The 12133-nt window shown below is 44.2% G+C and overlaps 1 protein-coding gene across 5 annotated transcripts in view; it reads left to right on the top strand.

Moving 5' to 3' along the window:
- Positions 1-2133: 2133 nt before the first annotated feature.
- Positions 2134-12133, top strand: part of ESRP1 (epithelial splicing regulatory protein 1) — a 57805-nt gene continuing 47805 nt past the window's right edge. For 4 of the 5 annotated variants that reach the window (XM_012643560.1, XM_012643556.1, XM_012643559.1 and 1 more), the window contains exons 1-4: positions 2196-2504; positions 3012-3140; positions 4363-4476; positions 7287-7401. In XM_012643560.1, coding sequence (XP_012499014.1) covers positions 2373-2504; positions 3012-3140; positions 4363-4476; positions 7287-7401 — 490 coding nt within the window. In that variant the 5' untranslated portion in view covers positions 2196-2372. Of the gene's footprint in view, positions 2505-3011; positions 3141-4362; positions 4477-7286; positions 7402-12133 lie in introns of all 5 variants that reach the window. The other variant, XM_012643558.1, reaches the window with a different exon arrangement.

Genomic DNA, 12133 nt, shown 5'->3' with positions numbered 1-12133 from the left:
CACAAATGATTAATCCAAACACCAAAGCTCGAAAAGGACGGCAGGGGCCAGGCTTCCGAACTGTTCTAACCAGCAACAGTCGCCTGCCTGGCGTCGAGCCTCGGGGCGGCCGTGCGCAATCGGGTCAACCCCGCGGGGGCCACGCAGCGAGTGCCGCGTCCCTGCAAGGCGGCTCCTCCTGGGCCCCGCAGAGCTGAGCACCTGTGTACCTCGCGGCGAGAAAGCCTCGCGGCGAGGTGGCTCGGGGAAACCGGCTCCTCCAGGTGGCCTTGCCCTCTGCAATGCAATCTGGGTGGTTTTTCCAGGTCCCTCCCTGCCTCGTTCCGCGCCCAGTCCCAGCCCCCGCGACGCCCGAGGGCCGGGAGGGTGGCTAGGAGGTACCGGGGTTAGGGCGGAGCGAGGCTACCGCCGTCAGCCAGCCGAGCCCATTTATGACTCCGCGTGCTGAAGTCCAGGAGAGGAAGCCGCGGACCAGGGTGGTACCGAGCGCCCTCGCCGGTCCTTCAGGCGCTGCGAGTGTGGGAGCCCGGCCTCGGCTGGCTCTCCGCGGACGCAAGCCGCCACCTGCACTTTCCGCCACCTGGAAACGCGTTTGTGCCGGCCTGGGGCTCCTCTTCCCCCTCCCGGGAGCCTCAGCCGCCACTGGGAAAGCCGGGGCTCCACCTTCCCCTGACTCCGGTCCTGCGAGGTTACCCAGCTTGTACTCTGAGTGGGTTACAGCAGTGATGGTGTGTGCTTGCTCAATTTCACATCATGAATACGAAGGGCTGGGCACCTGGAGCCGAATTAGTAATACCTCAGACGAATTCTGTTCCCAAGAATAGTTTGAAATATACAACTTCACCTGTAGCGCTTTTCTCTCCAAAATGTCAACATGACCCACCATATTGCCCCCCGACTTGGTAGCTCTGGGGTGATGGTGGGTGCACAAGCCTCTGGGCAGATCAACCGGGAGGTTGTTTGGGACCTCAGTCAAGTCGACCCACTCCAAGTGCAAAGCCAACACGCATGAGTAGAGGGCGTGGCGTCAGAGCAGGGAACCGAGGAAGAAGCTTCCTTGGCCAGATTTAGGATAACCTTTATTAGACACGCGGGATAGATGCACTTTATTTAGGGCCCAAGGCAAATCAAAGGAAGTGGGCCCCAGCCTTGGAGGACGTTCCAGTCTCGAACTAGCAGCCGGGACCCAACAAGACGTAGCAGTTCAAGTAGTTGAGGAAAAAGGTCCATTGAGCGTGAATTTCCTCAAAAGGGTCCCCCAGTTGCTATGCGCGGTGAGTAACTGCGTCCTGGAGTGTGACTCGGTGGCTGGGCGTCCAGCCCCGGGCGTCTGGCTCTGCGGCGCGCGAGGTCCGGCTCCTGAAGGTGGGCAGCTCGGCTGGGTTGAGGTAAGCGCGCACCCAGCTCCGGCCAGAAGGGAAGGGCTCGCAGGATTTCTCCTGCTGTTTGCACTGAAAGGTGTGTTGGCTCGGGAGCGGCTTTTCCGGGGTCTGGCAATTGCCCCCGCCACCTCCCGGCTGCCGTTGGCTGGTCCCTCCCTCCGCGGTTAGCTCTCCCCGGGCGCCGCGCCCTGGGCAGCTCCGCACCCCGGGCCTCACCTCTGGCCTCCTTTCGTCCCGCGTGCCCGGCCTCTACGCTTGACCCTTCAGAACCTTCGGCTTCGTTCCCCACAGCCGGCCTTTCTCCGAGCTCCACCGCCCCCCACCTCGGTTACCTCCAGTGGGGACTCCCCGACCCCCCAGCGACTCAGCGCCCTTTACCTCTCACCCTTTTCCTGTCTGGCCTGGTCTACCCTCTGGGTGGCAGCCGCCTCTTCCCCACTCCTCCTGTCTCCCCCTCCTCCTCGGTCGCCTTCGCCTCTCCATTCATCCAGCCATTGTCTCCCGCCCCCTCCTCCCCCTACCCCACCTCCCCAAGCGGCCTCCTCCCCCCACCACTGCCACGTCGTGGTTTGAAGGAGCCAATCGCCCGGCGCCGCCAGGTGTCTCTTACCTGCACCACGTGGGGGAGGGGGAAGGGGCGGGCAGGTGGAGCCACATCCCAAAACAGAAAAGCTTTCAGCCATTGCGCGCCTCCCGGGGGTGCAGCCTTGCTCCTGGCTTTTTGCATAGACGCACGGGCAATTGAATACAAAAAGGGCAGGCCTCCTGCGCCCTCCTTCCCACCCCCCTTCCTGCCCTGGGTGTGGAGCACCGGCCAGGTGTGGGCTTGGGTGGTTGGTTACCGCCTTTTGCACCAGCGGCAGCGAGGAGGGGGGGTGGGCGCTTTTTCCTTTTCTCTTAGAAGAGCTTTCAGCACAGGTTTTCTCGTTCTCAGTTCCACCCCACCTCACCGCCTCCCGACCCCCCTTCTCCCCCTCCCCACCTATCGTCATGACGGCCTCTCCGGATTACTTGGTGGTGCTTTTTGGGATCACTGCTGGGGCCACTGGGGCCAAGCTGGGCTCGGATGAGAAGGAGCTGATCCTGCTGTTATGGAAAGTCGTGGATCTAGCCAACAAGAAGGTATTTATTCCATGTTTTTGTCTAAATGCAAGGAGTGGGGCAAAAAGTTTGTTGTAGAAGTTGGGGGGGGTAGGTAAACAAGTGCTCTTGTTTGACCACCTGTGAGGCTGGACCTGAGGCCTAGAGAATCCAGAGTAAAACCAAACTTGTTAGCCAACCTCTCTGGAGCCATTTCAGACCTCCAAAGCCTGGCTCAGGTGGGGAGGCCGGCGTCCTCGAGCCGGGTTATTTGCCGGTCGGGGGACGCCCAGCCGAGACGAGATAGGGTCCCTGAGGCCCCGGGGTCCACTTCCAGGGCCTTTCCGACCTGACCGGGTGGGGGTGGGGCGGAGGGGGCAGGGACGCTAGCCGACCACTCGGCCACCGGAATCGCTGGCGACTAGTGAGCTTTGATTGTGCAGCCGGACCCCCGGGCCGCCCTAGCAGGGGAGCGAGGGAGGAGGGTGAAGAACGAGGCTCCCGAGTTGAAGGAGGGGGAAACTGACCCCTGCTTCTCTCCCCCTGGAGGTGGGACAGTTGCACGAAGTACTAGTTAGACCGGATCAGTTGGAACTGACGGAGGATTGCAAAGAAGAAACTAAAATAGACGCTGAAAGCCTGTCCTCGGCGTCGCAGCTGGACCAAGCCCTCCGACAGGTGACAGCCCTGGGCCACGCCGCCCACTCCCATCTCGGCCCAACCCCACCAGGCCCCACGCCCTCTCGGGGCGGTCCACGCGTGTCCCTGGGGCAGGGTGGCGACACTCCCGGCCGCGTGGGTGGGAACTCGGCTTCGGGGCCGGAGTGGGCCGTTTGGGAGGGGGAGGCTGCTCCTCTTCGCCTCTCAGCTCCCAGGGTCTTGGGGTGAATTTCGAGTTGCTTCCCGAGTAGTTCCTGGGGCCAGAGAATCAGCCGTGTTTTACCCTCGGAGTGACGAGCGGAGTTTGAAACCTAGCGCCCACGTCTCCAGATTTCAGACCCCAGACGCCCCAGTCTTCTTGCAGGGGGTTGGGTCTACAGCCTTGGGGCAGGGGGCGCTGTGGTGTAGACGTGCGGGCGGGCTCCGTGCGGTGCGCAAGATGCGGACACAATTTTGGTCGGAACCTGGAAGTACCTGTCTTGTTTTAGGCTTCTGAACTCCCAAAGAGAGACTCGGTTCCATCATTACTTCTTTAGTAGCCTTGGTCTCAGCGCCGGGAAAGGTTTGCAGGTCCGAACATGTAGGGCTGCTCGCTGGGTCACCGCGGAGTGGATGGAATCCCCTTATTGGGATTGAGGTGACCTAAAAACCGGCTGCTCCGGGTGGTGATGGGTGCCGGATCGCGGATAGGGTGTGGCGCTAAACACCTGTGCACAGATGTTTGCCCTGCGATCTCACGGCTTCTGCCCTAGCACACGAGATTCGAATTACAGGAGAAAGTTATTTCTGGGATGTATTCCAAGAAACGTGTTACTGGACTTTCTAGAGGTGTGTGTACCCATTACCCACATTTATTTATCAGAAATTGGTATCTTAAGCCTGGCACATCTAGGCTTACAAAAACAGTAACACCAGGGAATGATGTAATCTGAAGGCAACCTGCTGATGAAATGAGACCTCTGAATTAAGTCTGGAATGAATTTATTATAAAAATTGACGGGGCGGGGAGAGATCAAGGAGGGAAAGGTTTTGACTGGCTTTTGAGTGTAAACTGCGGATTGGGTGGAAAGCTTCCCTGCCTGAAGGAATCTAGACCGTCTTTCTGATGTTGCCCCAGCACCCACTGTCCCCCTTCAGGGATCTTAGTGTGGTTTCTTTTGGTTATCACCAAGTGGAGCCACTTTGCAGAGTTTGTAAATCCTGCGTCAGTTGCATCCCTGTGTGTCTTTTGTTTTTTCAGTTTAACCAGTCAGTGAGCAACGAACTGAATATTGGGGTGGGCACTTCGTTCTGTCTCTGTACTGATGGGCAGCTTCATGTCAGGCAAATCCTGCATCCTGAGGCTTCCAAGAAGGTAAGAGTGCTGGCTTCTGGAATAACGATTAGGACCTTTGGGGTGACTGGAGGCTTTTTAGGAAAACTGGTTTATTCAAGTTTCTCTATTTTTTAAAAAAAATGCATATGGGGAGTTATTCTTTAATGGCTACAGAATTTCAGTTTGAGAAGATAAAGACATTCCAGAAATGGATAGTGGTGATGGTTGCAAAATATGTTAATAGACTTAATGCCACTGAATTGTACACTTAAAATTTAAGATGGTAAATTTCATGCTATGTATATCTTGCCACAAAAAGAAAAGCATGACAACTGCATAGAGATGTTTGAGGTTGCAGTAATTTTATAGATACTCTTTGGTGACTTAAAACAAGCTCTCTTTTTGTTTATATCAAATTTTCAAGATGCTTGACATTCTCCCTTTTCTAAAGCTATTACGGAGTATGAATTTTGGACATCTAAAATAACTACAAGTAGGGAGAAAATAACTGAATTTTAATACATTGTAATATCCCCATTTGTGTTAAAAATGCTATATCCTAGAAAGGAAGGAACAAAAGTTCAATTAAACCTTTTTAAATTGTATTCCTAATCATTTCATTTAAGAAAAACTACTTAAATAAGACCTACCCATATTACTAGTGAGGCAGTAGTTGTAGCTCACTTTGCTTTGTCTGAGGCTAAGTTAATATTCAAAACTGTATCTTGTATCAAACCAATAGGGTCATCCCTATCTTTTACCTTTGCTCATATTTCTGATATGGAGAAGATTATGGAGTGAGAAAAATGCAGTGTTACCATGGATATAATGTGATTTCTCTCCCTGGGGGAGGGATAGTGAGGGGTTGTGGGAAAATGAACAAATGAATAGCATAGATAGTCAACCCAGTGTAGCCAATCATTGCTAATACAGTTGCTCTTAACAACCTAAATTAGTTTGAGCTGTAACTTTTTATTGTGGCAGGCAGGTACTAAGCTTGAAAAGATGGAAGGAGAATAAATTTAGGTAACTGTATGAGGCAAGTCTTTGCAATGAAAGGTGTAGACTGACAATTGATGGCAAAGGCAAGTGAACAAGTACAGATTTTATTTCTTTTTATTCCCCAAGTAGGGAAAGGTGGCAAATGAGTTAAATGTTTAATGACGGTTTTAAAAGTTTGAAGGAGTAACTCAAGTTCCTATGTCTTGAGGAAATTGTTGCCTTTATAGGAGCCTTAGTAAGTATTTGATAAAGGGAATACTTTTTTTAAATTAAATACTAATATATGAGGATACTTTTCTCCCTCAAACTCATATGGGGAAGGATAAGACTTCCATCTTTTTCCTATTGGGCCAGAGGAAAAGAGCCGTTTATGTTATTTTTAGATGGACTGCTTTGAATGTGGGAAAACCTCCAGAGAAAAAATAAGATGTTTTCCTGAGTCACATCTATTAGGATTTCAAGTACAAGAAACTAAAACAATTAATGCACTATCATAATGAAAGTAATTCTATATATTCATTAAAGAAAAAAGGGGATATGGTAAAACATAAAATAATCTTGCCACTCAGAAAACAATATATTGACGTGTTTTTCTCTAACATGAATGTATTTGGATATATTCTTTCCAGATTTGTGTAGAAAAGCCTTATTTTTACAAAGAGCATTCATACTACACACACCTTTTAGCCTCCTTTATAATTTAATAGAATCTTTTTTGCAAGCACGAAATACTCAGTATTTTAAGTGGATACAACTGTTTAAACTGATCCTTTATTGTTGGAAATGTGAGTTATCATTACAAACAGCTTTTAAAAGAGCATTTTTGTAGATAATTGTAAAGATTCATGATTTTTTTTGGCAATTAACTCTTTTAAAAGCTGTGACCATGATGCAGTAATACTGATTTCAAATAATAGGATGAACAGGTCACATCTAATAGAATCCAATGGAAGGAACTTAGGAGACATTTTGCATAAATATTTAATGTTAAAAAGTCTTTTCTTGATTTTTCTAACATACAAATGGGTAGAAATTACTACTAAGTGAACACAAACTATTTTGAAGACTTAGGAAAAATCTAAATTTAGTTTTAAAAAAAATCTTTAAAAGTTATCAATTTTTTTTGTTCAGAAAAAAATGAAACAATAGTGTAATATTTGCTCACACAGTTGAGCTTTAATAACCACAGGAGTGGTGCTAAGAACAGCAGGTAACCATTTCTCCTTTGCCTTTGGGATTTGTGAGATTTTTTTTAAAGTCTCATTTGAATTCTCAGATATAGCTGAATAGTGGTCAGGAAAACTAATATGGGGCTATCATTTGGCACAAAAATAATCCTTATTGGTTAATCAGGAATTTACGGTCCTAATCTAATTTAGTACTGAAAATATGCATTATTAGAACCCAGTGGTTAAAACTACTAAGTTCTATAATTTAGTCTTGTATCTAAACTTACACATCTATATGGAAACAGGATTGATATTGCTGCCTGAAAACACAGATGGTCTAAAATGATTATGGTTGAAAAAAGTAGTACTACCACCCAGAAAATATAAAGTATAACAGCCCAAATGTATTATAGCTTCAGAAATGTTTTGAGTGGAATGAATACTGGAGCACAAACATTGTAATCCATTGCCTTAAAATAAGATGACTTTTTTTCATGAAACTTGTGTGCAGAATCTAATATAGCAACAAGACCAGCTAGTAAAAATGAAGCCACTCTTACATTAAATTTTTAAACATTTTGATAAAATATGCTTACATTCAATTTTAGGTTCCTAATTAATAGGAAAACATTAACCCAAAATCACCTAGTTAACTGTATCCACCTTGTCCTTCCTCAGAATGTACTACTACCTGAATGCTTCTATTCCTTTTTTGATCTTCGAAAAGAATTCAAGAAGTGTTGCCCTGGGTCACCTGATATTGACAAACTAGATGTTGCAGCAATGACAGAGTGTATCCTTTAAATGATTATCGGAGAAGCATTTGAAAAGATAGCTCCAGGAAAAAAATGGTAATTCAAGAAATTTTAAAATGTTTTTTCATGTCAGATGGGTGATGTGCCAATGAAGGAGGCATATCTCTCACATGAGCATGAAAATCCAATCATCATGCTTATGAACTATGAAAGGCTCTTTAAACATTTTAAACTTTGTCAGCATATGGATGAAATTGGCCTGTCCAAAATTTGACTACAGTGCTAGCAGGAACTATCAGTGCAATTATAGACATCTTTGAAAGTAGTTACAATTAATTGAATTTGGACAGTTGAATGGATTTACAGCTGAATTTTTGTGAGGTGATCACATCTAAAATAGAATTCAATTTCAGATTATGGGATTTTTTTTTTTTAATTGGAGAAGAGAGTTAAGACTTTACTTTCTTTGGTGCAGATCCCAAGGCCACTTGTTCTTGAATACCTTGGTTTCAGTGTTTATTTTGGCTTCTTTGGAATGAAGCCAATGAATTTTTTTAAATTAGTGGGTATGTCCTCCTTACAAACTGCCATTCACTGGGTTCCCCCTTTTAACCTCCCCTCAGTTTCTCAAATACATACAACAAGATGGTGATCATAATCTATCTGTGGAGATGACAAAATGGGATCTGGATTGTCCCCCAAATTCTTTAATTTCCAAGATAGTATATTTGATGTGTTATATATTATAAAAGTAGATATTATATGATCACAAATCTGTAATCATGAATGACCCATCACCTTGGGTCCATTAGGTCTTTAAAGTGCTAGCTAATAAGCAGTCATGTGCTAATCTATCAGATGTGAAATTCAGTAGTCATCAGGTTAAGTGGGTCCCCCAAAGCCCCTGCGGGAATCATCATGAAGCTGAATCTTAAATTACTTTCAGTAACTTGTGGGTTATAGATTTTTATTCTTAAACTTTCTTATTTCAAGAACTAAAGTCTGGTTTTTATCTTATTTCAAAATTTACTTTCCTGATTGAAGGTTGTTTGCGTATTTTTCCTAACTACTTGTAAATAGGTCGAATCCATCTTTATTTGCCTTCTTGGAATCAGCTGGAATTTTTGGGTTAGCATCACTAGTAGTGCTGGGAAGAAGGTGGAATAAGCTTATTTTGAAGGGATTCTCATGAGAATTTTGTTGAAAGGTTGGGACAACAGGGAAATTCTTGTTTGTTGGTTTGAATGCTGTATTAGCTCAGGCTGCAATGACAAATACTATAGACTGGGTGGCTTAACAGAAATTTACTTTCTCACAGTATTGGAGGCTGGGAAAACCGAGATCAGGGTACTATCATGGTTGGGTTCTGGTAAGGGCTATTCCTAGCCTGCAGACAGCCACCTTCTTTCTGTGTCTCAAATGGCATCTAGAAAAAAATAAGTAAACTGGGAGGAAAGTCTAATAAGTTTCTTAATTTAGAAAAAGACAATTTTGGTAGGAAAGATAGTATGTTAATTATCCTCAACTATTCAGTTTCTTCTTTTAGCAAAGAAAATCTCTACTTAGTAATTATAGGTCAGTAATGCTAGTGAAGATTTCCATAGCTAAAAACAGAGGTTCTTATATTTAAGTATTTTGGTTTTCTCAGTGTGTTGACAATTCAGAGAAAACATATTAAAGTTCTTTTTTTTTTTCCTCTCTGGATTTTAAGAGTTTCACATATATAACATTTGAGGGTTTTAGTACACATTTTCAAAATGGTTACCTGGGCTTCTTGTTCTGTGTTGTATTTTCTACACACCAGTATACAGTACTTAAAATAAAAAAGTTGCATTATCATTAGGTGAATAAGTAGGATGCTCTGCCAGTTTTTCCTGTCATTCCTTTTAATCCTAGCTCCATAGTTGTGTTGGCAGTTCTTTTTCAAGTGCCATAGAGATGAAAATCAGAAATTTTTGACTCCGGTAAACAGATGAATTGTAAATAAAGCTAAGTTGTACTCCATTTTAGGCACATCACACCAGAAATTGAGGAAGTCATGGCCATTTAGCAATGCATTCATTGAAAAAAAGACAGGATTTTATATTATCTTTCTTTAAAAATAGCTTAATTTAGTCTAGTTGCTTTGGACATACTTTGGAAGAAACTTGGATTTATAGTTTTATTACTAATTAAAAGGTGGATTTTAATCTTAAATGTTTTAATATTATGCTGCGTATGTCTTTCCCATTTAACAGGTTAGAAATACTATTAAGCTTTCTTAGTTAGCAATGGTTTTTATTTTACATTGCTGCTGTGATCGATTATTTTATGACTCCTATTCAGAGAAATCATCATTTCCCTGACTAGGCCTCCACACCACTTCCTGACATCAAAAGCAATCATACCAAATCTCAACATCCATTTGTGCTCATCTATGCAAAGTATTTTTCAATGGCTGAGCTAAAGAGTTGTTCTGTTCTTTCAGAACACTAAACATTTTCATTTTCTTTGCTAATATGGAAATGACATTGAATTTTGAAACCTAAAGATAGTCATTAAACATTCTTGATGGTTTTGCCAAGTAGATGGAGATGCATTTGCTCCTGAGGGATTACCTGTTCTACCAGGTAAACCATGGGGGAGGGAGAGAGGCTTCTGTCGACACCAGAAAGGAATAAGTAAGGTAATGTGCAAGTTGATATGCTTGTTTAATTTTTTCTTGCTGTGAAATAGTTGTTCTTGTTTATTTAAATGAGTGTACAGAAATATTGACTTTATTTGGAGCCTTGGTGACCTCATAGTATGCTAAGTGTATTTGGAACATGCTTTGTTAACTTTACGTTCAAGTAAATTTTTTCGCATTCAGTTTTTAGTTAATAGACTATCTTTTTTTTAAGCCAGGGTCTTCATTGTGTTGCCCAGGCTGGTCTTAAACTCCTGAGCTCAAGTGATCCTCCCACCTGAGCCTCCCAAGTAGCTGGGACTATAGATGTGCGCCACTGTACCTGGTGATTTTATTATTTACAGCAGTTTTAGGTTCAGAGCAAAATTGAATAGAAAGTACAGAGTTCCCACATGACCCCTGATTCACACATAAACACAACCTCCCCCACTGTCAACATGCTGCACAAGAGAGATATATTTGTTACAATTGATGAACCTACATTGATACATCATTACTCAAAGTTTATAGTTTATGCTGGGGTTCACTTTGCTGTTGTACATTCTGTGGGTTTTGACAAATGCATGATGGCATGTATCCACCCACCATTGTACAATCAGAATACATCCTAATACCAGCATTGCATGGAATAGTTTCATTGCTTTAAGAATCCTCTGTGCCCTGTCTATTCATCCATTCCTTAACCCCTGACAACCACTAATCTTTTTACTGTCTCTGTTGTCTTTTTTTTTTTTTTTTTGAGATGGTCTCACTCTGTTGCCCGGGCTAGAGTGCCATAGCATCAGCCTAGCTCATGGCAACTTCAAACTCCTGGGCTCAAGTGATCCTCCTGCCTCAGCCTCTCGAGTAGCTGGGACTACAGGCATGTGCCACCATGCCCAGCTAATGTTTTCTATTTTTAGTAGAGACGGGGGTCTCGCTCTTGCTCAGGCTGGTCTCGAACTCCTGAGCTCAAACAATCCGCCCGCCTCGGCCTCCCAGAGTCTCGCTCTTGCTCAGGCTGGTCTCAAACTCCTGAGCTCAAACAATCCGCCCGCCTCGGCCTCCCAGAGTGCTAGGATTACAGGCGTGAGCCACCACGCCCGGCCTGTAGTCTTAACTTTTCCAGGATGTCATATAGATGGAATCATGTAGTATGTAGCCTTTTCAGATTGTCTTTTTGCCCAATAGTATGCATTTAAGCTTCCTCCATGTCTTTTCATGGCTTGATAGTTCCTTTTGCTTTAGTGCTGAATAATATTTCATTGTCTGGATGTACCACAGTTTGTCCATGTACCTACAAAAGGACATCTTGGTTGCTTCGAGGTTTGGCAATTATGAATAAAGCTGCTATAAACATCCTTGTGTAGGTTTTTGTGTGGACTTAAGTTTTCAGTTCATTTCGGTAAGTACCAAGGAGTATAATTGCTGCTTCATATGGAAAGAATGTAGTTTTTTATACCTCACTGGGATTTTGTGTTTAAGGCATATATTTTGAGGGGGAGGGAGGGAAAGCAATAAGGCCTTGTGTTTTTAAAAAGTATGTGCAACCTGAATAACATGCAGTATTTTGAGATGTTTATGAAAGATTAAAGAAAATGAGAATGCTGTCATTTTCTCATGGAAGAGGAGACTAAAGCCTGAGATCCAGAGTCACAGAACCTGGGCCTAAGTGGGCTCTGCCATACAGCAACTTTGCCTTCCTGTGAGTTACTTTTGTTTCCAAGCCTCACTTTATCGTGGATATTCCCAAATGAAACCTTTGTAAACCATGAGGTGCTATGTAAATGAAAAAGTATGACCACTTTGGTTAAAAGAAAGGGTTTAGGAATTTCTTGAATGCAGTTCTGGTTCTTACTTTAGCACTTATTTCCTTCTTTTGTCTTTGTATTTATTCTAAAAACAATTTCTGGTGTTAGTGCTAGGCCTCCAGGTTATTCCATTTACAGTTCTGTTGCCTGCTTTTGAATTATCTGATCCCAGCTGAGAAGACTTCATCTAGCAGGTGATTTGTGAGTTGCATTTTGTAAGCTCTTTATTTTAATCAGGTGAGGTGGTGAGGTTCTAATGATGATAGGGATTGGGGCTTCTGTGGATTTTTTTTTTTTTTTTTGAGACAGAGTCTT

This window comes from Propithecus coquereli, unplaced genomic scaffold, assembly GCF_000956105.1.
Source record: "Propithecus coquereli isolate 6110/MARCELLA unplaced genomic scaffold, Pcoq_1.0 Scaffold2, whole genome shotgun sequence".
Classification (NCBI taxonomy): domain Eukaryota; kingdom Metazoa; phylum Chordata; class Mammalia; order Primates; family Indriidae; genus Propithecus; species Propithecus coquereli.
The sequence above is the reverse complement of the archived record's forward strand: the minus strand, read 5'-3'. Positions and strand labels throughout refer to the sequence as shown.